General features: G+C 41.9%; 1 protein-coding gene across 1 annotated transcript in view; it reads left to right on the plus strand.

Moving 5' to 3' along the window:
* TNFRSF19 (TNF receptor superfamily member 19) overlaps positions 1-12,250 on the plus strand; it is a 99,762-nt gene extending 87,512 nt beyond the window's left edge. Inside the window, exons 8-10 of the mRNA XM_056132815.1 lie at positions 5,053-5,155; positions 5,697-6,105; positions 11,561-12,250. Coding sequence (XP_055988790.1) covers positions 5,053-5,155; positions 5,697-6,105; positions 11,561-11,569 — 521 coding nt within the window. The 3' untranslated portion in view covers positions 11,570-12,250. The remainder of the gene's footprint in view (positions 1-5,052; positions 5,156-5,696; positions 6,106-11,560) is intronic.
* The last annotated feature ends 14,285 nt before the right edge of the window (positions 12,251-26,535 follow it).

The following is a 26,535-nucleotide window of genomic DNA, read 5'->3' on the forward strand; positions in this document are numbered from 1 at the left end:
GGAGTGATCTCTGAGTGCAGAGCCGAAAGTAAGCTCTGAGCACCACTGGGTGCGGCCTCAAAACAAAACAGAACGAAAAGCATATAAAGCATTATTTTATAGACGATTGCTATCTTTTATTTTAAGAATAGTTCAAAGTAAAATATAGGACTTTGGGTTCCATGTGCATCTATATGTACCTCTACCTATATAGGTAATAGACTCTTAGAACATCCCTAACTGTAATTTCATCATCAACAAAATGCCCCGCGTGTTCTTTCCCAAAAAGCTCTATGACTACACTGCCACTATTGAGTTGACATGCTCACAAATGTAAATGTAGCAAAATCCAACTTTTTGCAAACTCTGCTTTGTTGTAACTTCTGTCTGAAAAGATTTAATCCATAGAGGGCTTTAGCACAGCCTTTTTTTTTTAATTTAATCCCCATGAGATACACAGTTACAAATTTGTTCATGATTGGGTGTCAGTGATACAATGTTCTATTACCTCTCCCTTCACCAGTGCACATTTCCCACCTCCAGTGACCCCAGTTTTCCTCCCACCTCTTAATAGAACACCAAGCTTAATCTCTTTATACTTTACCCCATGCTCATTTGAGCTTATTATTTAAACTGCTGCATCCTTCATATTAGTGCTGTTTTTCTTTGGAACTTTTTATTTTATATTTCAAATAAATTTCAAACATAAAAGTTTTGGAAAGACTAAGACAAAGAAATTCCCAAAATGCCAGCATATTTTTCACTTGCATGTTTGCTTTTTCATTTTTATCTAATTATATCTATCTATCCCCTCTCGGAGAGCCCGGCAAGCTACCGAGAGTATCCCGTCCACACGGCAGAGCCTGGCAAGCTCCACGTGGCGTATTCGATATGCCAAAAAACAGTAACAACAAGACTCACAATGGAGATGTTACTGGTGCCCACTCGAGCAAATTGATGAAAAACGGGAGGACAGTGCTACAGTGCTATCTATCTATATGTGTGAATGTCTATCTATATGTGTGTGTGTGTTTGCTGCTGTTGCTGCTGCTGTGGTCGTGGTTTTTGTGGACCACACCCAGCTGTGTTCAGTCATACCCCCTGTACTGTCTCTCTGTGCATGTATCCACACAGTAAAAACATAATGCATGTGTACATGTAGGCATGAGCATTTCTTCTGCTTGCCATTTAGAAATCATTTGCAGAGGGCTGGAGCGATAGTACAATGGTTGGGGCTCTTGCCTTGCACAGAACTGACCCAAATTTGATCCCCAGCATCCCATGTGGTCACTTGAGCACCGTCAGAAGTAATTGCAGATTGTGACCCAAAAACCCCAAAAAAAGAAAATTATTTTTGCCATAATTGCATGGTGTTTGTCTCCCAGGAATAAGAATATCCTCTTAATAGTACTGTCCTTAAAGTTGGGAGATTGATATCAAATCAGTGCTATTATATCACCTACAAAGCATATTCAGATTTTTCCTAATTGTTCTGATATTGCCCATTTAACAGAAGACAATAACAGCAACAATAAAACAAATAACACTGTTTAACACTGTTGCATTTTGTACTCAGATCTATTCTCTCAATCTTGTTCCCCACCCAGTCTTGCTGTGTGTTTTATAGTTTTTTACTTTTGTGTGTTTTATACTTTTTGTGTGTTTAAGCAGAGGAACTCAGTACTGTTGAATGAGCCTCATTTGTGCAGGCTGATGTTTCCTTAGGGCTAGACTCAGTTCCACTGCCCTTCTCTGGACCACTGCTCAGGAGACACAGCATGAACATCTTCCAACTCCTGGTCAGTTAACTTGGAAACCTGGTTAAGATGGAGACTGTCAGGTTTCGGAAACAGTCTGTTTCAGAAAACTCCATCAGGTTTCTCCACTGTCACAATCACGATCACGACCATCCTGTTGTTCGTTGATTGCCTCGAGCAGGCCCCAGTAATGTCTCCTTCGTCCTAGCCCTGAGATTTTTTTTAAAAAGTGCCATATTCAAGGCTCTTTCAGGGTAGGAAAATGAGACCCATCATTGTTACTAGTATTTGGCCTATTGGGTACGCCACGGGGCGTTTGCCAGACTCTGCCGTGTGGGCAGGTTACATTTAGTAGCCTGCCAGGTTGTCCAAAGTAAAGTAAAGTAAAGTAAAGTAAAGGCCCTCCCGTTGATCATCGATTTGTTCGAGCAGACCCAGTAACATCTCCATCGGAGACTTTGTTGTTACTGTGTTTGGCATATCTAATACGTCACGGGGAGCTTGCCAGGCTCTGCCGTGCGGACGAGATACTCTCGGTAGCTTGCCGGGCTCTCCGAGAGGGGCAGAGGAATCGAACTGCGGTCGGCCATGTTGGCTGCGTGCAAGGCAAACGCCCTACTGCTATGCTATCGCTCCAGCCCTGCTGGAGCGATAGCACGGCAGTTAGGGCATCTGTCCAAAGTAAGAATGAGATAATAAGATGTTGCTTCCGGGAGCTGGGTTTTATAGTCTCTGGGTCTTGGCCATTGATGGGATTAAACAGCGCCAGGGGGCCAGTTGGTGGGTGTGACCCATGCCTACTGGAATATGGAGGATCCCATTAGATAAGGCGTTAATATCCAGGATATATAAGACACTGGTAGAACTTTACAAGATAAAAACCTCCAACCCCATCAAAAAATGTTGAGAGAAAATGAACAGAAACTTACTCCAAAAAAATTCAAATGGTGAAAAGGCACATGAAAATATGCTCTACATCGTTAATCATCAGGGAGATGCAAATAACAACAACAATAAGATATCATCTTACACCACAGAGACTGGCACACATCCTAAAGAACAAGAACAACCAGCTCTGGCACAGATGTTGGGAGAAAGGGACTGTCATTCACTGTTGGTGGGAATGCCGACCGGCCCAGCCTTTCTGGAAGACAATATTGGCATTCCTTAAAAACCTAAAAATTGAGCTTCCATATAACCCAGCAATACCACTTCTGGGAATATAACCCAGGGATGCAAAAAAGCACAGTAGAAATGACATCTGCACTTTATGTTTATGACAGCACTGTTCACAATAGCCAGAATTTGGAAACAACCCGAGTGCCCAAGAATAGATGACTGGTTAAAGAAACTTTGGTATACATCTATACAATGTAATATTATGCAGCTGTTAGAAAAGATGAAGTCATGAAATTTTCTTATAAGTGGATGCACATGGAGAGTAACATGCTGTCAGAAACAGAGGGATAGACATAGAATGACTGTACTCATTTGTAGAATATAAAATAACAGAGTATGAGACTATCACTCAAAGACAGTAGAGACAAGAGGCAGGAAAATTGGTCCATGGTTGGAAGCCTGCCTCAAGTGCTGGGGCAGAAGGCAGTTGAGATAGAGAAGGGACCACTAGGTCAATGATAGTTGGAGGGTCACTCATGGTGGGACATGTGTGCTGAAAGTAGACAAAGGACAAACCTGATGGCCTCTCAGTATCTGTATTGTAAACTATAATGCCCCAAAGTAGAGAAAGAATAAGAAGGAAAGTGCCTGCCATAGATGCAGGGGTTGGTTGGGGTGGGGTTGGGGTGGCTAGAGGGATACTGTGGACATTGGAGGTGGGAAAGTTTTACTCGTGGAAAGATGGGTTACTCAATCATTGTATGACTGAAACTCAATCATGAAAGCTTTGTAACTGTATCTCATGCTGATTCAATTAAATAATCAATAAATAAATTTAAAAAGAACTGCTATTAAAAATTATCATTATAATTTTAATATTATATGTTATAATATATATTTTAATATTATAATATTATTTTTTAATATTATATAAAAATGGCCCATATCCAAAAGAACAAAAGCAACCAGTGCTGGCGCGGATGTGGCAAGAAAGGGACCCTCCTTTACTGCTGGTGGGAATGCCGACTGGTCCAACCTTTTTGGAAAACAGTATGGACGATTCTCAAAAAATTAGAATTTGATCTCCCATTTGACCCAGCAATACCACTCCTGGGAATATATCCCAGAGAGGCAAAAATGTATAGTCGAAGTGATATCTGCACTTGTTTGTTCATTGCAGCACTCTTTACAATAGCCAGAATCTGGAAAAAACCTGAGTGCCCGAGATCAGATGACTGGTTAAAGAAATTTTGATACATTTACACAATGGAGTACTATGTAGCTGTTAGAAAAGATGAAGGCGTGAAATTCACATACAAGTGGTACTACATGGAAAGTATCATGTTAAGCGAAAGGAGTCAGAAAGAGCGGGATAGACACTGGAAGTTTGCATTCATGTGGGGAACATAAAGCAACAAAATGGGAGACTAACACCCAGGAGTGGGCGAGATTAGTACCAGGAATTTTGCTCCATGACTTGGAGGCCAGCCACACGTGCTAGGGGAAAAGGAAGCTCAGACAGAGAAGAGAACACCAAATAAAGGGTGTTGTGAGGATCCTCCCAGGGTGGGAGAAGCATGCTGAAAGTAGACTATAAACCAAACATGATTGCCACTCAATGCCTCTCTTGCAAACCAGAGGACCCAAAAGGAGAGAGAGAGAACAATGGGGAATGCCCTGCCACAGAGGCAGGGGGGGATGGGGGGGATGGGGGGTGGGAGGGATGATGGGACCCGTGGTGGTGGAGGATGGGTGCTGGTGGAGGGATGGGTACTTGATCGTTGTATAACTGAAACCCAAGCACAAAATTTTGTAAGTCTATAACTGTACCTCATGGTGTTTCACTAATAAATAAATAAATAAATAAATAAACATGTAGCAATCACCAAAAAAATTATCATCATAATTTTAATATTATATATTATAATATATATTTTAATATATCATTTTTAATATTATATAAAATTATATATCATTCCAATAAAACTAAAAATAGGTATTGGAATTACATATGCTTAATTGATATTATAAATCCAGGTTCCTCAATGAAAGTGGTCAGTTAAATTTTTTTAACTTCATAAAACAAATCATCGAAGGGAAAATGGCTAATAATCTGATCAATAGCGAACTGATATTAAGAAAAAAGTTTCCAGAACAAAAAAAAATAGCACCACATTTTACCCCCTGCCTGTCCTAGGGCCAGTTCATCTGATCCCACCCTTGTGCTGTGAAGAGGCATGCAGCATCAAGCAGCTGACTCTGGGCTGCAGAGCACATTCCAAGACTGCTCTTCAGGACAGGTAATGGATCTGTCTCATCACTATAGTTTCAGTGTTCCTTGTATAAATCTGTGTTCTACTACTTTTCCAGTGTTCCTGGAAAACTGTATTTAATGACAACCTGGACATTGGAAGGGCCATCCTTCAGCAAGAAGTGGATTACACTCTCTGGATCACTGTTATCTGTTGCCATAGTCTTTTGTGCTTTATACACCTTGAATTTCATTTTTGTCTTACATTCATGGTTTATGGCAGTTCAGTCTACTGTAACTTTGAACATGTCATGTACGCATATAATTTTCAAATAACATCAGCAGAACTCAGCGCAGATCTATAAAAACAGCATGTATTTAACTATTACTTATCAGAAGTGGCCTAAAAATTCAGTTCTAAAGTAAATGTAGTAATTTGACTCACTGCATTGAAGCAAATTTGTAACAAAGCATAGCCCTAGAATTCTTAATAAATGTGTATTTTCTCTAGACAACGTGAAAGTGTAGCTGTTAGATGCTTTGTTCTCCCTGCCCTGAAATGCTTACGGAGGTTTTGTGCTAACGTGCAGGAGTGCTGGTCCCCTGGGGGATATGATGCCCACCTTCTTCGGTTCCCTTTCGCGGTCCATCTGTGGTGAATTTTCAGATGCTTGGCCTCTAATGCAAAATCCCATTTGTGGTGATGCCATCTCCTGCTGTGACTCTTATCCTGAACTCACCGGAGAAGATATTAATTCTTTCAATCCAGAGAATGAAAGTGCAGCATCCATGGATTTACTCAGCAATCATCAGGATTTGGCTGCTGGTGCTGTTTCAATGCAAGCTCATTCTGGAACTCTTACAGAAACTGCTCGTGTATCAAGACATAACAGCTCACAGACAGAACCCATGCAATCCTGGGATACCCTAATTACTAGAAGCCAACTGGAGCCAGAGAGAGGGGGTAGCATTAACCTAAGCTCCCAAATGTCTGTCCAGGTAAGGCCTTGATGATTTCAGTGTGGAGATCCTAGCAGCTTTTGGTAGATCACCTGAAGTGGAACTTAGTTCCCTCTTTTTCCATTTGATTTGTCGGGGGCACACCCACAAGGGCTCAGGGCTTACTCTTGGCTCTGTGTTCAGTGATTATTTCTGGTGGTGCTTGGAGGGACTATGTAGGTACCGAGGTTTGAACCAGGGTCCGCCATATGCGAAGTAAGTGCCCTGCCCACTGGACTATCTCTCCACCTCCAAGTTCCCACCCTAAATGTGGGAAAGTCTGATGAGAAGCTTTTCTCATTCATAAATTTCTTGTATGTTATAGAGAATATATTTTATAATAAATTTCAGGAATTGTAATGGATAATCTATAAAGCCCTAAGTGCTTCTATGTTCTTTTATTATTTCATATAAATCCAACAACTGAACCCAGTTCCCCTTGCTCCATCCGTGAATGAGAGAGATGACACAGTTATGGGAACATCTTGTATACAATTCCCACATTCACATTGCCCTGTGATACTCTAGTGCACAATACATAAATGCGTGTCACCCGCCGACTAGATTGATTGGCTTTAGATCTTCTAGAATTGCTTCTCCCCCTCCTCCCTCTTTCCCTGTGGTTTTCTAGATCACTCTGCTTTGACCCTTTGGTTGGAAAATGGTCTGTTGTAATCTGAGATTAAAAGCAGAGTAAGAACTTTCCAGATAATAGGGTTAAAAAATCAGACTTGGGAGCACATAGCTAGTGTCAGGGAGCTGAGCTTCCATGGCCTAATGCACAGTAGGAGAACAAGAAGAGTTGCTTATTTGGGTGGGAGGGGCACACCCAGCAATGCTCAGGGCTTACTCCTGGCCCTGGGATCAGGAATTACTCCTGGTGGTGCTCAGGAACCTTGTGGGGCTCCAGGCATCAAATCTGGGTCAGCAGTATACAAAGCAAGCACCCTACCCCCCTATACTATCTCTCTGGCATCCAAGGGGAGTTCTGTCTCTTGTTCTGGGTTCATTCTCTGCTTTCCCTCCAGGCAAGTATGTGGTCAGGGAAGGCATCTGACCCTTGCTATTGGTTTTTTCTTCTGGAAGAATGAGGCCAGCCTTGCTTACAGAGGGCAGAGTCTCAGCACCAAGAGGCCCCTGGGTCCCCTAAAATCTCCCTTGTGCAGACAACAAGAGCATCTCATCCCACCTCCCTCCCAGCCCCAGGAATTCTGGTGTGAAGGTGCTTTCAGAACCAGCTACATGGACTCCACAGGGCTACCTCCATTTCCCTACAAGACTGTGCTCTTGTCCAGTTAGATTGGAGGCTTGGCCTACAGCCAGACTGTGTTTCCTTTAAGAATTGAAGATAGACTGAGGTAGAGAGGAATCTATGTGTATTTTTTCAACTACAAAGATCCTGCACTAAGACAAATGATGCAGCCCTAAGGGGTCATGATTTACCACTACATAGTAAATCAAATTATTACATGCATACAATGAGAAGTGTGTGTGGATTGTATCTCCGTGACACTGGGAGAAGTATAGAACTTAGAGAGAATACCACACAAGAAAATTCATTGGTTTTGGAGGGAAAGAATTGCTGGTTTTCTCCAAATAAAGAAAATGAAGGAGCAATGTGAAAGGAGGAAAAATAGAGAAATTGCATAGTTTGAAAACCAAGATGCAGAGACCACAATCAGTTCAGTGTTGGGGACTCAAGCAGCCCCACACCCTTGGGTTTCACATTGAATTCCTGACCCTGTTGGCTTAGTCTGGCCAGGAGTAGAACCCTGGGTCCTGAGCACTGCTTGGGAGCCCCATCCCCCCACCTCAGAAAAAAGGGTTTTTTTAAAGAGCAGGAGACACCTCTCTTGTGCTGATCAAGCCTATTCATTGAATTCTTTGGAGTCACCCCATAACTTCTTAAACTTTCATCATCATAATGAGAAAAGAATGAAGAGTCCGCCTACTTGCTTGTAGGTCTCAAAGAGGGATTATCTCTACCGAGCTTAAGATGGAGAGCAAGTTAGGGACCCCACATCCCTGTGAAAGAATGCATGGTGCCAGGTAGAGAGGAAACCCTCCCTTCAGCAGTGACCTCAGCTCCCATGACTGCACCTTCTTAGGAAGTCACCCTCTCAAAGTCCTAGGACACTTCAAATTAAGTCTCTGGCACTTTCTCATGATGAGGTGAGGTTTCTGTCATATCAAGACCATTGATTTTGAACATAGACAGCCTGGTATTCTCTCCCCATATACCTGTTGTTTGGGGAGAGTCTGAGAAACTTGAATGAACCTGCAGGTGGCTGACAAGAGTATATTTCAGTTATACTTAGGTGACACAGTATGTTTCAGAGTATTGTCAATTCTGGGGGTCCAAACAAGTTCAATCACGTATAGGACAACTGTCTTACTCCTGCACTACATCTCTGGCCCTGTTGGTTGGTTGGTATTTTTAGCAAATGTCTTATTTTACTTCATTTCATTTATTTATATTTAAAGTGCTATGTTTTACAATACTGTTGATGCATGGGTCTCATGCATACAACATTTCAATACCACACCCTCCACCAAAGTGGCCACTTCACTCCACCGTTTTAACAAGCATTCAAATGTCAACATAAAATAATGAAAAGAATGGTAGGATAGTTATGAGAATATTTGGTTCTATTCCTTCATCTACAAAATATTTTCCCCTTATTGACTCTAAATGAATATAATGCCTTTATTGGGATCATTGATACTATGGTTATTATCAAATCAAGTGATGAACATTTTTTTTTGCTTTTTGGGTTACGCCCAGCAATGCACAGGGGTTCCTCCTGGCTCTGCACTCTGGAATTACCCCTGGCGGTGCTCACGGGACCATATAGGATGCTGGGAATCGAACCTGGGTCAACCACATGCAAGGCAAACGCCCTACGAGCTGTGTTATCACTCCAGCCCCGTGATGAACATTCTTTGTTTCTTTTTTTTCTTTTTGGGCCACACCCAGCGAGTTACTCCTGGTTCATGCACTCAGGAATTACTCCTGGCGGTACTTGGGGGACCATATAGGATGCTGGGGATCGAACCTAGGTCGGCTGCGTGCAAGGCAAACGCCCTACCTGCTGTGCTATTGCTCCTGCCCCCGTGATGAACATTCTTAATAAAAGAATCTCCTCTTACTATATGACTGAAATCCAATTATGAATAGCTTTATCTCACAATGATTCAATTAAAAAGTTAAAAAATAAATTAATACATAATAAAAGTATTATGTATTACCTTTTGTTGACATTACCTAAAAACTGTTATAAATCATTTCCTTAGAGCTAATAAAATTTTTCTTATAGCTTTTTCTAAAATATCATTGACACCAAATGAGTAATAAGTTCATGAAGAAGGATGATTGTATAATCACTGAACGACTAGGGTACCTGAAGTTCTCTCTTGCCACCTGTGTTCAGTGGTCTCAGGCCACTTCCCTACCTGGGACAGCCAATGCCCTGGGCAGACAAAGGAGGAAATGAGGGCCAGGCTGGTTGGTGATCAGTTGCCCTTTATTTCATTCTCCCCATGCGTCTGTTCCAGTCCCACTAAGCTCCCCATTCTAGTCTCATGCTGCCCCTCATTCCTGTCTTCTCCTGTCTATCCTGCTCATCTCTCCGTGCTCCATCTTGAAGCCTGATCTCTCTCTGGTCTCTCCCATCTCCCCCCAGTGGGGTAGCCACAGCACCCAGGTCCAATCAATATTTGATACTCTTCTTGTGCTCAAGAGCAAAATACCACTTAGGGGTATTTCTCCTCTCCTTAGTCCAATAATTTAATTATCATCTTAATTAACATCTTAATTCTACTTCTTAATATTAGTTATTTTGCATGGACATAGTAAGAGATACATTGAGTTTATAGGGTGGCTTTCTTGGGGACATCTCGCCACAGACTCAGACTACAGTGCTCAGACCAGATTTATCTTTCCTAACCCTAGCAGGACCCTATTACAGTTATTACTTTTTTGGATCAGAATTTGTCCATGACCATTCTCTTAACTTATAGTTAAGTATTATGGCACTTTGGCCTGGCCCATTTTGATGCCAGGGTAGCTCATAGCTTGCCCTGGGTCCATCCAGTCCCTTGTTGGGACCCTGCTTTGGGGGATCTAGGGAATAAGGACAACTGGGGCTTAAGTTGAGAGAACAGATGCCCAGGGGTGAATATCATTCAGAGTCAATTAACTCCCAAGTTACAAAAGCATAGCATCAGGTCTGGAGCAATAGCACAGCGGGTAGGGCATTTGCCTTGCATGTGGCCAACCTGGGTTCAATTTCCAGCATCCCATAAGGTCCCCTGACCACTGCCATGGGTAATTCCTGAGTGCAGAGCCAGGAGTAACCCCTTTGCATCGCCAGGTGTGAACCAAAAAGGAAAAAAAAAAGCATAGCATCAACTGTCTTCCTGTGTCCATACAAAAAGGAAGTTGCTCTGAATTAACTATTCAAAGACCATAAGTAGAAGAGAAAAGCAATATTTACAAGTTAACAGAGTCTGATTAGGAGATAAAGGTAATTGACCAGTTGGGGAAGCAGAGCACAACGAAAGAGATTATAGGTAAACACAGAGGAATGGGAGCACTGTGATGGGAATAGCCCAATAAACCTAAACTCCCTGTGGCAAGGCAGAAAGGACAAATCAGTGTTATCCTACAGATGGTTACTGACTCCTGAAGTGAGGTTACTTCTTTCATGCAGTAGGACAAGTCTAACATATTTATAATGGCTTTTATTTATAAATAATGATAACTCTACTAAGAACCATCGCCACAGGAAGAGCATGAATGTTACAGGAAAATCATTATAAGAGAATTCATTCCAAAACTATTTCTGAACTTTATCCAATAGCTTAGCAGAAGTTTTAAATTCAAAGGCTAGTAATGGAGCCATTGGTTTGTCATCCTTGTTCTTTAAAGATGAGTATTAAAGGGGCCGGAATGACAGTCCAGCAGGTAGGGCATTTGTCTTGCACATAGCTGATGTGGTTTTGATCCTGGGAGCCCCATAGGGTTCCCATAGCACCACCAAGAATAACTCCTGAGTGCAGAGCCAGGAGAAGCCCTGAGCATTGCCAGGTGTGGCCCTAAAACTAAAATAAATAAAAAAGAGACTTAAAGAATCCTAAACTCTTTACTCACAAATGCTTTAAAGGTGCACAGCATTAGAAACATGAGCTAAGTGGCCTAGTAGAGGTTGAAAATCTGTAAAAGAATAGTTTTGATTTGTTTGCTCTGGGAAACATTATCATTTTAAGGACAGATTGTAAATATTGTGTACCTGTGAGTTGTTAGGAAACCTGTTATTCTCACAATACATGGCTACTGGGGTGTGTGAAAACCAGCATAGGATTATGTGTATGCGCATTACAAGTAAAATTTTTGAACAATTGTTTACCGTCACAATCAAACTTTAATACTAAAGCTTTTCTCCTATTGTTCCAGGAAGCTTAAAGGACTTGGCTTCTTCCTGCAGTCAAAGTGTATACACTTCCAACAGAGCCATGATGGGTTCTGACTCCTCCGTGTGGGCTTATAGACTGAGTACAGCCTGGCCCCTGATGGCTTCTGGGGGAAGAAATCAGTCTGAAACAAACTGATGGCATTTTAAGCCTTTCACCCAGTTGCTTCTGAGCCAGACCAGCTGTAAGCTGAAACCTCAAGGAAAAACCAGGGAGACCGGGCACTCGTGCAACTTTTCATCTTCCTGTACAGGAAGCTTCTGTGCTGTAAGCCTGACTTCAAAGGCTGACATTGCGTGGGCTGCCTGAGAGCTGACTGGCACCTAACAGGAACCAGAAGTGTGCCCATGTGCATTTTCATGGTGAATGTGGCTCTGTGGGGCCGAAGAGTCCAAATATACATTTGTGTTCACAACTTCTTCCCAGGAATAATTTCCTAGAGTTGATTCTCCTGCTATAAGTCAAAGCCAGATTAGTTACCTTAGTTTATATGGAGAATGGTCTTTTTTAAATGAGTGTTTCTGTTTGATGAAGGTCACTTTATCATTATTAAACTAATGAACTTCAAAGGTTAGGACTGACTTCAGACTGTCTGTGTAAGCCTTTGGTGTATTTGATGAAGTTAACTGAGAATCAGAGGAGAATGGCTTCAGGACTTCCAGACTTAGCCCTTGCCTTACAAGCCCCTGGGAGGGCCTCAGAGACCGTGACTGGGAAGGAGCTTGCCCAACCGTTCCTGTGCTTATCCCAGAGGCTGGCAGAAAGGATTAGCATATTTATGGAATAATCAGCTGATAGGCGAATGTCTGTCTTTAATCCATTTGACTGAACTTAAAAGATCTGGTATGTTTCTTACAGAAGAATGGAGTTGATAAAAATGGTTTTTCATTTGCATTGTGTATGATAGTGGGGGCTTTGGGAATAATGTAATCAGGTTCTCCCTTCTATTGTAATATAACACCAGATAAGTGATCTTGTAAAACTACAGTAGATATTAGGACCCAAAGGGAAAGCACAGTTTGTAGGTGGCATTTCAGTGGACCATCTGCACCTGCTCGGATGTAGTATCATTAGGTGTTCCCACAATATCTTACCACATTGGTGTTTACACACAAGAATTATCTGTAGAGCTAAGACAGAAATGAACCCAGTTCAGTCATGGAACAAGGGTTGACTTCAGTGCTCCAAAATTTTATGTTCTGGAGGGAAATTAATTAAGCAAGACTCATATTGTTCCTACTTGATCCTAGGAACAGATGTGGTCTTTGACTTTTATCTAATTACTATTAATTCTGTCCCATTTGTAACTTAAAAATTATCTCTGAACCTCACTGTCAAAGTACTCTAAAATATTAAAATATCAAATTTTAGAATTGCCCAGTTCAAATCAGTATCTTTTAATAATACTTAATATTTAAAATGCCATCCCTACAACTCTCTCTTCTCACTGGTTTCTTCTTGGTTTTCTTTCATTGCAAGAAGATATCAGTAACATCTAACAAGTCTACTTCCTTGTGACTGAGATTACTTATATCCATATTTTTAGAGTCTGAAAAGTATAGATTAGCTTGCCTGATACATCTCATCACCTCAATTCCTTTCATCAATGAGGGAAATTAGTGCCTCATAGTTATCTACAATCTTTCATATCTACAAAGTCAAAATTGATTACACTTTTATTTCTTTTCCCCATATTAGCATAAATTAATGGTTCTTAAGCTTTGCTGCTTACCAACTCTTGTGAGAATTCTCTTTGAGAAACACTTGTGAAATATTTAGGATTTGACCACAGATGTCTATGAAATTGCAAGAAGAGCTTCCTGGAGTGGCTTTACTGTAATTGTCATTGTTTGCAGTCTGATTACTTTTATTTTGACAGGGGTGAGGGTTATGCTCATTTTTGTAACATGAATATGTTTTCCATATGTAGAACTCTCATTAACATCAAAGACAAACACTTGCTGGAGAGAGCCTAGATTAATGGGCAGTTAAACTTTGGCCAAAAGTCCTGAGATATCATTTTTTAGCAGTAGAGAAAGATGTAGGGCTAAAATTTGGTCTCATTTGGTACTGTATTTGAAACTTTCTGTGTTATTTTGATCTAGATGAAGACCATCACCATTTTACAATCACCTGTTACCTACTACAGTGTTCTATCTATTCTACACTCTCTGTAAACAATCGAGAAAAATATATCCAATTTGTATTTCTTATGGTTAAAATACTGTACCCACACTCAGATTCACTCAGCTCAGAGATGCTTATGCCACAGAATCACCTTCAGGTAAAAATGTGACTGGAACTAGCAATTCATTGTAACTTTCAGTGCTGCAGAAACAAGAGACAAGGGTTTGGAGAGTGACCATGTAAAGCATAGATGTTCTAACTTTTGTGTGTATGGAGTATATTTTTACAAATACAGATTTTTCTACTTTAAAGCACTAGTATTATTGTCATTTGGACTAAGCACGATTCTCTGTGCTAGTAAAAAAAAAAGAAAAAGAAAAAAAATCAATCATCGCTTTAAATAGTCAGCCTGAGTCCATTTATATTTCATCGTACTGCTTTGCATACTGGAATTTATAAATTTGTAAAATTGTGCTTTCTTATACATATACTTTTGTAATATCATTTTTTTAATTTGTGAATAAAATTGTTACATGATATTCTTATCTGTGTGTCTGGGGAGAAAGTGATTATTTGTAAATGGAGCCCTTTTCCCTCCTGCTCTCGTGTTTGAGTCTTTCCAAGTCCCCCTTCTCCTGCTTGAACCTCTCCAGGCTCATCAGATATCAGTGAAGAGATTTGAAACCCAGACTAGTGACTTGGTTCCTCTGCTTAGGCATGCCAAACTACTGAATTATTTTGTAATCAAGGTTTTATTATTGATACCCTATTTACCCCCCAGCATGTTATGGAACAGGAAAGGGAAGAACTAAAAGAGAAGGGGTTTTTTGTTTTTGTTTTTGTTTTGGGGACAACACCCAGTGGTGCTTAGTGCTTAAACCTGTAGGATTCTGCTCAGGGAACACTTCTGGTAGGCCTTAGGGCACCTTTTGGGATGCAAGGAATATAAGGTCAGCAACATGCCAGACAGGCACTCTACCCAATATAATATCACTCTGGTCCTAAGAGAGAAGTTTTATACTCAAATTTTTTGAGAGGTCAGTAGGGTGTTAACCTGCAAGAGACAGAGTAAAGAAAGGAAGAAAATTGGGTACCAGAGAAATAGTGCAGGCTTAAGGCCTTTGCCTTGCCCCAGCCCTGGTTTGAATCCCTAGCATCACATGTGGTTCCCTGAGCAGAGACCTAGGAATAATCACTGAGCAACCACCAGATTTGGCCAAACTCCTTTCCCCCACCCCCTTTTCCCACAAAAAAGGAGAATATTTCTGCTCACTAAGAATTAACTTCACTCCTTCTTTAAAATTGAGGTACCAAGATTTACAATACTGCTAATGATAGTTTCATACACACATCATCCTCACACCACCCCCACCATCAGAGTACCAAGGACACCCCACATTAATGTTATCAATACTTCCCTCCACTACTGTCCCAAGGAGCCCTCCCATTCTCCCAAACTCAGTTCTTTTTACCGTCCTAGCTAAATTCCCTTCTGTTTTTTTTTCCATCAGTAAAGTTTTTACAGCATATAGAGTTTGAGAGAGGACTTTAAGCTTCTGAAAAAGGTGGGTTCTTTTACCTCTTTTATTGTTGCTGTTGTTGTTGTCTTATTGACTTACTGTGATACCATACTTTACAACAGCATGCTTATGTTGATGTTTTAGGCATGTAGCTTGACTGTGCCATGCCCACCATAGGAATACCAATATCCTGGTGTTATTATTTCAAGTAGCACCATATTCTCTCTGCTTGTTCATTTGTGTTGTTAAATGACACTAGACTTCACTGATAGAAGCTGTTAGCGTCTCTGCCTTACCCATCTGCACATGTGCACACCCCACAGTGAATTTAGACTTTCCCTAATCCTATTAGCTTATTGAGCTTATAGGTACCTGAGAAAATGAAGTTAAATTCCCCCAGGTTTTAACAGGAGATCTAAAGTATTCCACCACGAGAGTCACAAATAAATCTCTGAAGAGAGCAGCATGCTGGAGAAGTCTCCCAATCCCGTGCTGGACTGATAACACTCAGGTGCCTCAGAGAGGAGCAAGCACATCCCTCCGTCTGTTCCAAATGAACCCTGGCAGCTGCAAACCTGCAGAACCCAATCATTGCCAAGCTCATAGCTGATCTTCACAGGCTCGCCCGAACCCCCCATGCTGAAAAACCCAGGTATGAAGGACCTTTAACTGAAAACTTCAGGCTTCACAGAGTTGGGAATGGGCCACCTCCTCCCATCTCCCCACCCTTCCAGTTTCCTGGCAGTCACGCCCATTAACTGCCTCTGGGCACCATTTAAGCGCATTAACAGCCATGATCCAGAGATTCACAAATGAATCTCAGAAGAGAGCAGCACCTGCAGAGAGGCCTCCAGACTCCGATTATTTAAAATTTTAGAAATCCAGGAGACATTTCATATGATTCATAACAAGCAATACAAAATAAATTATTTAGCATCTGCCTGTGGGGTAGGCTTGAGTGGTGGTGGGAAGATTCAAAATAATGGTAGTGGAAAGGAGTAATGGTGGTGGGATTGGTATCCCGAGCGATAGCACAGCGGTAGGGCGTTTGCCTTGCACGCAGCCAACATGGCCGGCCTGAGTTCAATTCCTCCGCCCCTCTCGGAGAGCCCGGCAAGCTACCGACAGTATCCCACCCGCACGGCAGAGCCTGGCAAGGTACCCATGATGTATTCAATATGCCAAACACAGTAACAACAAGTCTCATGATGGAGACGTTACTGGGCCCGCTTGAGCAAATCGATGAACAACGGGAGGGCCTTTACTTTACTTTAATCAATTATTGTGAAAAACTCTTATGAAAATAAATTTGAAAATTAAAAAAAAAATAAAAATTAAAAAATTAAGTGTTCCACCACAGTTTTAAAATGACATTTTCATGAATACCACTATCTTCTTCAGGTCTTTTGCAGTCAGTTATTTGTCATTCATTTGTCATCTGTCCCGTTTTAACTTGAGAAGCTGTGGCTTTTTTTAATCTGACAACCAATACAATGTGTAAACGTGCTTTAAAATGTATGTGTCATCTTAAAATCAAACAGCAGGATTTTCCAAATCTCCTATAATACCTAATATATCTCAGTAAGTCCTAGTGGGTGATCTTAGAAGCATGATCATACTGGACCAAATGGGCAACTCCAGACATTGGTCAGGCCCATTTCAGCCTGAGGTACACAGGCCGGGCCAGGGCCCTTCATGACTGCCAGTGGCATGCAGATTCATGTGATTTTATGCCTGCTTTCCAATCACCCTCTCCCCAAGTCATGAATTCTAAAACTTTTGTCTGGGACCCTGGAAGGTCTGTGCAGTAGGTTCCAGTGAATAGAAAGAAAGGTTTAATTACAATGCTTTAATTACAATGTTTAATGTTAACAACACTTCCTACTTTTTTTTTTTTTTGCTTTTTGGGTCACATCCAGCAATGCACAGGGGTTACACCTGGCTCTGCACTCAGGAATTACTCCTGGCGGTGCTCACGGGACCATATGGGATGCTGGGAATTGAGCCCAGGTCAGCAGCATGCAAAGCAAACACCCTAACCACTGTGCTACCTCTACAGCCCCCAACACTTCCTACTTTTAAGACAAAAGTAGCTGTATGCTGGGAGTTTCTGTTTAGGGTTGAATTTAAACAGCAGAACTTTGCTGGGGGATTTTCCTTACCTGAGTTCACTACTTGCAGCAAGTAGAAGAGTCACAGCTCATCAGCTAATACCCCTTTCTTAGAAGACTATGGAGTCCACAGCCATGGAGAGGCAGAACTCTCTGAAGTCCTATCACACAGTCTTTTCCCTCTGCAGACTGACTCTAAGAAGACACTCTTTCCTATTTCAACTCTCCATCATTGAACAGACATCTGTGTAGCTGTCCAGAAATATGTGCTTAGTTGCAAGTGCAATGCAAGGGCTGAAGAAGAGGAAAACAATCCTTTCCAGTGCTTGGAAACTAGGTCTGGAGAATGGAGGCATAAAACACAGACATTGATACAGACTAGGGAGGGCAAGAAAGCATAGATGCTGGGGAGTTTGTGACAAGTCCTGAGGGTGTCCAGGGTTCACCCCACAGCAGAGGCCAGACAGAACTAGCTGGGCACGAGTTAGGGCCCAGTGTGTTGGGACAATGGCAGGAGCAGCGATGACATTGCAGAGGCCTTTGTCTCCAGTGTGACACGTGTCTAGTGTCAAAATTAGCCTTGAGGAAGACTTCCTGGGATCACACAGATAACCTGACATGACAACTCTAAAATTGTTAGAAGCTTGGGAGTTACTGATCTAGGAGTGTTTGATGAATCCTCTCTCCAGAAGCTAAATAACCCCAGGAGTGGAGAGGACCTGAACCCCATGCAGGAGAGAGGCGAATAGCCATGCTTCTGCAAGGAAACACTAAGCTGGAGATTGTTCTGTCATCAGGATCATTTCGTATTGGTTAAGAAGGCACTTTCACTCCAGCACTAGAACAGGGTCTGATCACTTCCCTTTGTCTCAATATGTTGCTGCTAAATGACCTAAGTGCCCTAGAACAGATGACTAGTTAAAAAATTTGGGTACATCTACACAATGGAATACTATGCAGCTTTCAGGAGAGATGAAGTCATGAAGTTTGCTTATAAATAGATAGACATGGAGAGTATCATGCTAAGTGAAATGAGAAATAGAGGGACAGACATAGAAGGACTGCACTCATTTGTGGAATATAAACAACATAACATGAGGATGACACCTAAGGATAAGGATAGTAGATACATGGGATAGGTAGATGGCTCCATAGCTGAAGCCTGCCTCATGAGCAAAGGGGAGAAGGCAGCTGGAATAGAGAAGGGATCACTAAGAAAAAGATGGTTGGAGGAATCGGTGGGGATGGGAGATGTGTGCAGAAAGTAGATAAAGGATCAAACATGATAACCTCTCAGGGTCTGTATTGCAAACAATAATGCCTCAAAGTAGAGAGAGATTATGGGGAATCATGTCTGTCATGGCGGCAGAGGGAGGGTGGGAAAGGGGGGTTATACTGGGGATATTTGTGGTGGGGAAAGTGCACTGGTGGAGGGATGTGTGTTTGATCATTGTGTGATTGTAACCCAAGCATGAAAGCTTGTAGCTGTCTCACAGTTATTCAATAAAATTTAAAAAAATGTGGTTGCTTCTCTTGCTGTTGGCTTCTGGCATGGCTGTGCAGCCTCCCCAGGGAAACCCACAGGGTGAGCTGCTGCTCTGCTCACTGGGGTGCAGCCAGGGTCTCTGTCTCCTCTGTTTCCTGCCTGCCGAATCCTCTGTTCATGAGGAATCAGCGTCCCCACAGACAATTAAGAGCCCCTCCAGCGAGAGAAAGGTGCTGGCTAGATCTGAGAGTTTGAGGATTATCTAGCTCACAAAAAGGTACACCACGAGGAACTGGAGCAATAGTACAGAAGGTAGGTCGTTTGCCTCCCATGCAGCAGACCCGGGTTCGATCCCCCAGCATCCCATATGGTCCCCCAAGCACCACCAGGAGTAATTCTGGATTGAGGAGCCGGGAGTAACTCCTGAGCATTGCTAGATGTGACCCAAAAAGAAAAAAAAAAGTACACCAAGAGACAAATTAGTGCCTTATTAGACCAGCTACAGATGGAGCCCAAGCCTCATGCTGAAGGAGGCATTGTTCAGAGAACCCCAAATCCTCCTCTTAATCTTGTTGGAACTTACCATCACGGACGCCCATGTGCTCCACAATGGGCTAGCACAGCCAAGTGATTTGCAATGATTTGACTTGAAGGTTGCATCTTTCAAACACCAGTATTTCTAAAATCCAGCATTTGTTCGTGAAAGATAAAGTGGGATTTAGCATGAACTTTTTTCCCCCCAAACACTAGGTTTAGGAAACATAGGGCTCATGAACCCAGAGTTCACTCCAGTTAGCACTAGTAGAAAAATCACTTTTTCCTTTCTCAGTTATTGCTTCTGTGTTTTCTTCTCATCCCTTGCCAAGTGACCTGAAGTCTCAGTGCGGCCTGGTCAGCAAACACAGGTTCCAACACAGGTGGAGGTGACCTCCCTGCTGTGGCCAGCCGCCAGAGAGAGTCACACATTGGCACACGCAGGAAACTGGGAGAGGCAGCCCCGACTTGGATTCCAGTCACATCTGACTGTGCACTCTGAATGCCCTTGAGGAATCCTGCATTGCTTAAATCTGCACAGGAATATTTGAGCTTTGGTCTGAAACCCCACGAACAAGGTTCCTTTGCAAGCGTTCTTTCTTGAAAGGCAAGTTTGATGAGTTTTTTTTTAATGTAGGAGTACTGCTATTTATTCAGCTATTTATTAAGCTGATTGAGCTGGGCATGAACTCCACATTACTTTTTTTAATTCAGAATGTTATTTTTATTTTATTTTTATATTTTTTTATTGAATCACAGTGAGACACAGTTACAAAGCTTTCCTGTTTGAGTTTCAGTCATAAAATGATTGAACACCCAACCCTCCACCAGTGCACATTTTCCACTACCAATGTTCCTAGTAGCCCCCTTTTCCAACCCTCCCCCCTGCCCTTGTGGCAGACAATCTCCCCCATACTCTCTTGTATTGCTTGTTATGAATAGCGTAAGATGTCATGGAATTCTAAGATTTTAGATAATTAGGGTCTGGAGGAATCTCTGCAGCAAGTTTCTCGGTTCGGAGATTCTTTTGTGTGTCTCTGAATTATGATCTTTAAGGAACTTAAGTAGCAGCTGGAGGCAGTTTGTAGGCATGACCTCCAGGGTCCCATGGGGATGGGAGATGAGAGGGACTGGCCCGTCCCCTATCCCTTGAGGCTTGAAGTTTGCTGTCACTGAACCCATGTACCTGCACTTCTCATTGGTTCTTTAAGTTGGTGTCCACCAAGAATTTCAGGGAGCAGGTGGAGGGATGATGCCTGCCCCTGTCTGAGTCACCCGGTGAAGTCAGCCTGGCTTAAAGTCCAGAGGCACCTCTGCAGTGAACTGCTTGGTTCAGAGATACTTTGTTTATCTCTGGATTATGGCCCTTGTTTCCATCTTTTCCAGGGAAATAAACTATTGGTATATGCCCTATAGGGCATGCCTGCTAGTCGTTAGTGCCACTCACCACTGGCCCTGACTGTGGCTTTTGATCTCTTTTGAGATTTGTGGGTCTCTGGAATAAGGCCAACAAATGAGCTTGTCCAGCTGAGCTGGAGGTGGTTTGTGGGTGTGTCTCCCACATAACTAACTTTTGGCCATTTCATTTCTTAGTAAACTTGGCCCATGTTGTTGGGGTCGCTGATGCACTCCCCCACAGGTACCATATCCCTGATGGTGGCACCATCCCCCTGATGAGGCTTCTAAGACCAGGTTTCAGTGGAGGCTGCTTCAGAAAATGTGTTCTCAGTTCATAAACTGGCCAAGCCAAAAGCTGTTGGATTCTAGGTTACTCTCTAAATGGACCTCAGTAGGGGACAGTGGCTATTATCTCCATGTACCAACGTGGCTAGACTGCAGTACCCAGGTATTTGATCAATCGCCAGTTTTAGATTCTACGCAGATATTTTCTAGAATAGATTAATGCTTAAATCAATAGATTTACAGAGTACAGATTACTCTGTAACATGATGGACTAGGCCGGTCAGTTAGAAGATTTAAGAACAACAACAACAACAAAAAGTTTTCCTTGAGGAAGAAAGAATTCCACCTCCAGTCTTCCTTCAAACATCAACTCTTCCATTTGGTTATATAAATTCTTCCTGAGACTCCAGACTAGCCTCCCTGTATATATCAATTCAGACTCGTCACACCTACAATGGCTTGAACTAATTCCTTTAAATTTCTCAAAGATTGATAATAAATTTCTCAAAGAATCAATAGTACAGGAGGTAAGAAACTTGTCTTGCCAGCAGCTGCTGCAGCTGAGACCCTAGTTCACATCACTATGGACCCCTGAGCACTTCAATGGTCACCCCTATGTACAGAACCAAGAACAGCCCCTGGGCACTGCGGGGGCTACCCTCCAACCCCCTCTTCTTTCCCCTCCCAAACAAAAACCTCTCTGTATCTGTCTCTGTCTCTGTCTTTCTCTGTCTCTGCGTCTCTGCCTCTGTCTCTCTGTGTCTCTGCCTCTGTCTGTCTCTGTCTCTGTCTGTCTGTCTGTCTTTTTCTGTCTCTCTCTCTCTCTGTCTCTCTGTCTCTCTCTATCTCGCTCCCTCCCTCCCTCCCTCCCTTTCCTCAGGGTATACTCAAAGTATATATACAGATACTAACTGATTCTGTTTCTCTGAAAAAGTCTGACTAATACAACTATTAATCGGTATTCCATGCTAAATAAACACTAATGACCAAAATTTGTAAAGTAGCAGCACAAATGAAATTCTTTTAACTGGGGAGATTAGTAGAAGCTGAAGGAGACCTGGGGTTTCTTTAGCCCCACGTCACATGACCCGGAAGTTCTTGGTTTTGGGTGTGAAATGACTGGGCCTTCTCCAGACATGGTCCTTTCATGTTATTTCTCCTTTTCCTTTTCTCACTCTTAAATTCTCAAATAAAGGCCTCAACTCCGGTTTCTTGTCTCTGCAGACCTCTTATTAAATCCTCCATTAGGAGCAAGTTCTGGCTCTGATTCTGTTAGGATGATGTTCAGGAAGAATAATAGAAAGAAAAGCTCGTTTCAGAAAATGGTCAAAATTTACTCTTTTGGAGGCGAGTCCTTTGCATTAAAAATGCTACTGTCATTTGTTATTAGAGCAGATCTCAGATAGCTAAGAGCTACAGAGCCCTTTTATGGTTTTTTCCACATTTTTGTTGAGGTTCTGTGGTTTACAATTCTATCAGTGATTGTTTCATACTACATCATCCCAACATCACAATGCCCACAATCTTCACCAAAATGCCCACTTCCCTCCACCACCAGTATTTGAAGGACCCCTTTCATCCCATCTTACCCCCTCTCCAGGTAAGCTCAGTTCCATGGGCCAATACCAAGTTCAGTTGCCTTTGGCCATTTGTCATACACAGCCTTTTAAATTAATGTATCTCTTCAGCAGTCCAGGAAGCAAGAATTACAATTCAAAAATGAGGCATAGAAAAAGTATGAGGTCTCCATCGACTCAGGAAAAGTCAGAGGCAGAATCTGTCTCCTATGATTCCCAAGCTTTGTATTCCTGCATCTAGTAGAAACTTGTTCCTCAAGACTCAAAGCAAAGTTTCTACAAGTATAACTTTTCCCTTCCATGAAATTCTGGTGGTTCTCAATTGCTTTACTGGTCCTACTGAAGGTAAAATAAAAATAAATACTTGAACAAACCAACAAATATCTGCAGTATGAAATAACCATGACAGTTATGGGTGAGAGGGGACTAAAAGTAGTGATTGTTTATTCTTTTTTTTCCTGCGGCATGTACACTTACTTATCTCTTCTGCTCTACATATGTCAGTATTGTCACTGTCTAGTATATTTCAGTGAAGCAACTATTGATTCGTATTTTGTTTGTTTGGGGGCTCTACTGGTGGTGTTCAGGACTACTTTGCTTTGTTTTGTTTTGTTTTTTACTTTTTTTATTTTATTCAATCACCATGAGATAGTTACAGGCTTTCATGTTTCAGTTACAATTACACAATGATCAAACACCTATCCCTCCATCAATGCATATCCCCACCACCAATATCTCCAGTATGCGCCCCGCTTCCCACCCTCCCCTTACCTCCATGGCAGGCAATATTCCCTATACTCTCTCTCTCTACTTTTGGACGTTATGGTTTGCAATACAGACACTAAGAGATTATCATGTTTGGTCCTTTATCTATTTCCAATCCTCTTTAAGTTTTTTCACGAAACTGAAGTATTAAAAGCACTTCCAAACAGTTTCTATGAAGCAAATATCACCCTGATATCAAAAACAGACAGAGATACCACAAAGAAAGAGAATTACAGGCTGATATCCCTGATGAACACAGATGCAAAGATCCTCAACAAACGATTAGCAAATAGAATCCAACGACTCATGAAAAAGATCATACAGCATGACCAAAGAGGATTCATCCCAGGGATGCAATGATGGTTTAACATTCAGAAATCAATCAACATAATCTATCATATCAACAAAAGAAAAGATAAAAATCATATGATCATATCAATAAGGTAAAGGTAAAGGCCCTCCCGTTGATCGTCCATTTGCTCGAGCAGGCCCAGTAACGTCTCCATTGGAGACTTTGTTGTTACTGTGTTTGGCATATCGAATACTCTCGGTAGCTTGCCGGGCTCTCTGAGAGGGGCGGAAGAATCGAACTCGGGTCGGCCATGTTGGCCGCTTGTAAGGCGAACACCCTACCGCTGTGCTATCACTCCAGCCCCATATCAATAGAAGTAGAAAAAGCATTTGACAAGATCCAAAACCTGTTTATGATGAAAGCTCAGGACTACTTTGGGCTCATGCTCAGGGTTTGCTCCAGACAGTGCTGAGAGACCATGCAGTTCCGAGAATCAAATCCAGAACTCCTGCATGCAAAGCTTGGATCCAATCCATTCAGCTCTCTCTCTGGCTCAATAAAATTATTTAACAGAAGAAGAAGTGGAACTAGAATTCCTAACAGCAATGAAACATTAAAGAAGTTCTAAAGATTTCTGAGAGTTTTGTTATTAAGAAAAATAGTAAAAATATTAACACTAGCCCTTAAGTCAAATAAGTATTTTAAAATTTTAATGGTCCACTGAAAGAAAGCAAACAGATTATGTAACTTCTAAACCATGGATGGGTATGGAGGATGGAATAAAAACTGAAATATCAATTTTATTTGCAAAATTCAAATGAAAACAAAGAACAGGGGGAGAGGAATGTAAATAAGTAGCAAAAAGTATTTTTAGGATCTCAATAGTATGATTTGCATGAATTATCTAACTTAACTTTAAAATATAAAGATTATTGTAATTTTAATCCAGTTATGGATTCTGTAATGTGTAAGGGAGACACACCTAAAATAAAAGATGAAAGAGTTATGTAGAGAAAACAGAATAAAATACACATGCAAGTATTGATCTAAAAAAAAGAAGGTAGCACCACACTTCTGCTGAATGAGCACCCAGCCCCCTCTACCCCCCCTGCCTTTCCTCTGCACAGGTGGGTCCATCTGTGCGCCCCCGTCCCGTCCAGCCACGTGCTCCTGATCACCTGCCACTCTGACAGCTCCCTGAGAGCACCCACCAGAGCACTCACCCACCCAGTCCCTGCCTTCCCTCTGCACAGGCCCCTGGGCCCAGGTCTGTGGATTAGCATCCAGAGAGGCTAGGGGTGTGGCCTCCACTGTAGGGGGCACGGCCTTATCAAAAGTGGGCGTGGCCTCCTGTGAGTCCAGCGCCCACTCACGCAGTGGCATTTATATTTCCCACTCCCAGCAATCTCAATTCACATCTCAACTTTTATCACCTAATTCTGTAGAAAAAGTCGTGGCCACCTCAAACACAATAAGACAATAATTCACCAGCCTACTTCAATTCCAACAAAAGACCAGTGTACGTAAGAAGCTGTACAAACCCAATATAAAAGAGCACCTCCTCCAACGCTTCACTAGATGCATATCATAAGTCACAGAATAATGTCTGAGAGGAAGAACATATTCTAGAAGTGTAGAAGGGTGACCACCATTGACCAACCTTATTCAGAATCCTTTTCCACAATAAGAGGGAACAGTGCTAAGTGAACTTGAAGGTTTTACCTCTATACAACCCCACTGGCATGAGAAAACAGTGCAAATCTCGACTACGAGAATAGGACGAAGAAAAGAGTCCCGAATCCTCAACATGAGTTACCCACAAATACGATCTCTCCGATAAAGAATTCCAAGATGACATGCTGAGGATGTTCAAGGAACTCAAAGAATCAATGGAGCAGACATCCAGAAAACTAAAGGAAGAAATGAAAAAAACAGTGGAACGGATAGTCAAGAAAATACAGGAAGAAATGAGAGCAGAAATAAGAAAGCTACAAAAAGAAGTGTCACAAATAAAGATTCGGTAGATGAAATTAAAAACTCATTAGGTGCCCTCAACAGTTGAATGACTACAGCTGAAGGCAGAATCAGTGAGCTGGAATATGAGCAACAGAAATCGTACTGGCAACAAACAATGGGAAAAGACCTCAAAATAGCTCTAAGATGAATCAGAGAAGTAGGCGATGACTCCAAGAGGAACAACATTAGAATCATCAGAGTACCAGAAAGACGAGGAGACAACTCCATTGAAAAAGCCACAGTGAAAGAAATCATTGCCTACAAGTTCCCAGAGTTAGAGAATGCAGGCACCCAGATCCAAGGAGCCAGAAGGATACCAGCTAAAAGATATCCTAATAAAAACACTCCAAGGCATATCATAGTCAGAATGATGGTTGCCGTGGAGACACAATACTGCAAGAAGCAAGGTCAAAGAAGGAAATCACATACAAAGGAGAACCCCTTAGATTTACAGCAGACCTATCAGAGGAAAGCCTACAAGTCCAAAGACAATGGTGGGATGCAGTGAAAAAACTCAATGAAATGAACACCTCACCAAGAATACTTTATCCAGCTAAATTCTCACTCAAAGTTGATGGAATGATACACCATTTTGTAGATAAACAACAACTCAGGAACTTCATAGACTCAAAACCAAACCTAAAAGAAGGACTAAAAGGGCTCCTGTAATTCAAGAAGGAAAATACCCATAAGCACAACAAACCCTTACAGGAAGATGTCACAAAACTCCATGACAATAATCTCTCTCAATGTCAATGGTCTAATTGCACCAATCAAGACACACAGAGTGGCAGAATGGATCCAGAAACTGAAACCAATATTCTGCTGCCTACAAGAAACTCATCTG

The sequence above is a fragment of the Sorex fumeus genome, unplaced genomic scaffold (assembly GCF_029834395.1).
Source record: "Sorex fumeus unplaced genomic scaffold, SorFum_2.1 ptg000095l, whole genome shotgun sequence".
Classification (NCBI taxonomy): Eukaryota; Metazoa; Chordata; class Mammalia; order Eulipotyphla; family Soricidae; genus Sorex; species Sorex fumeus.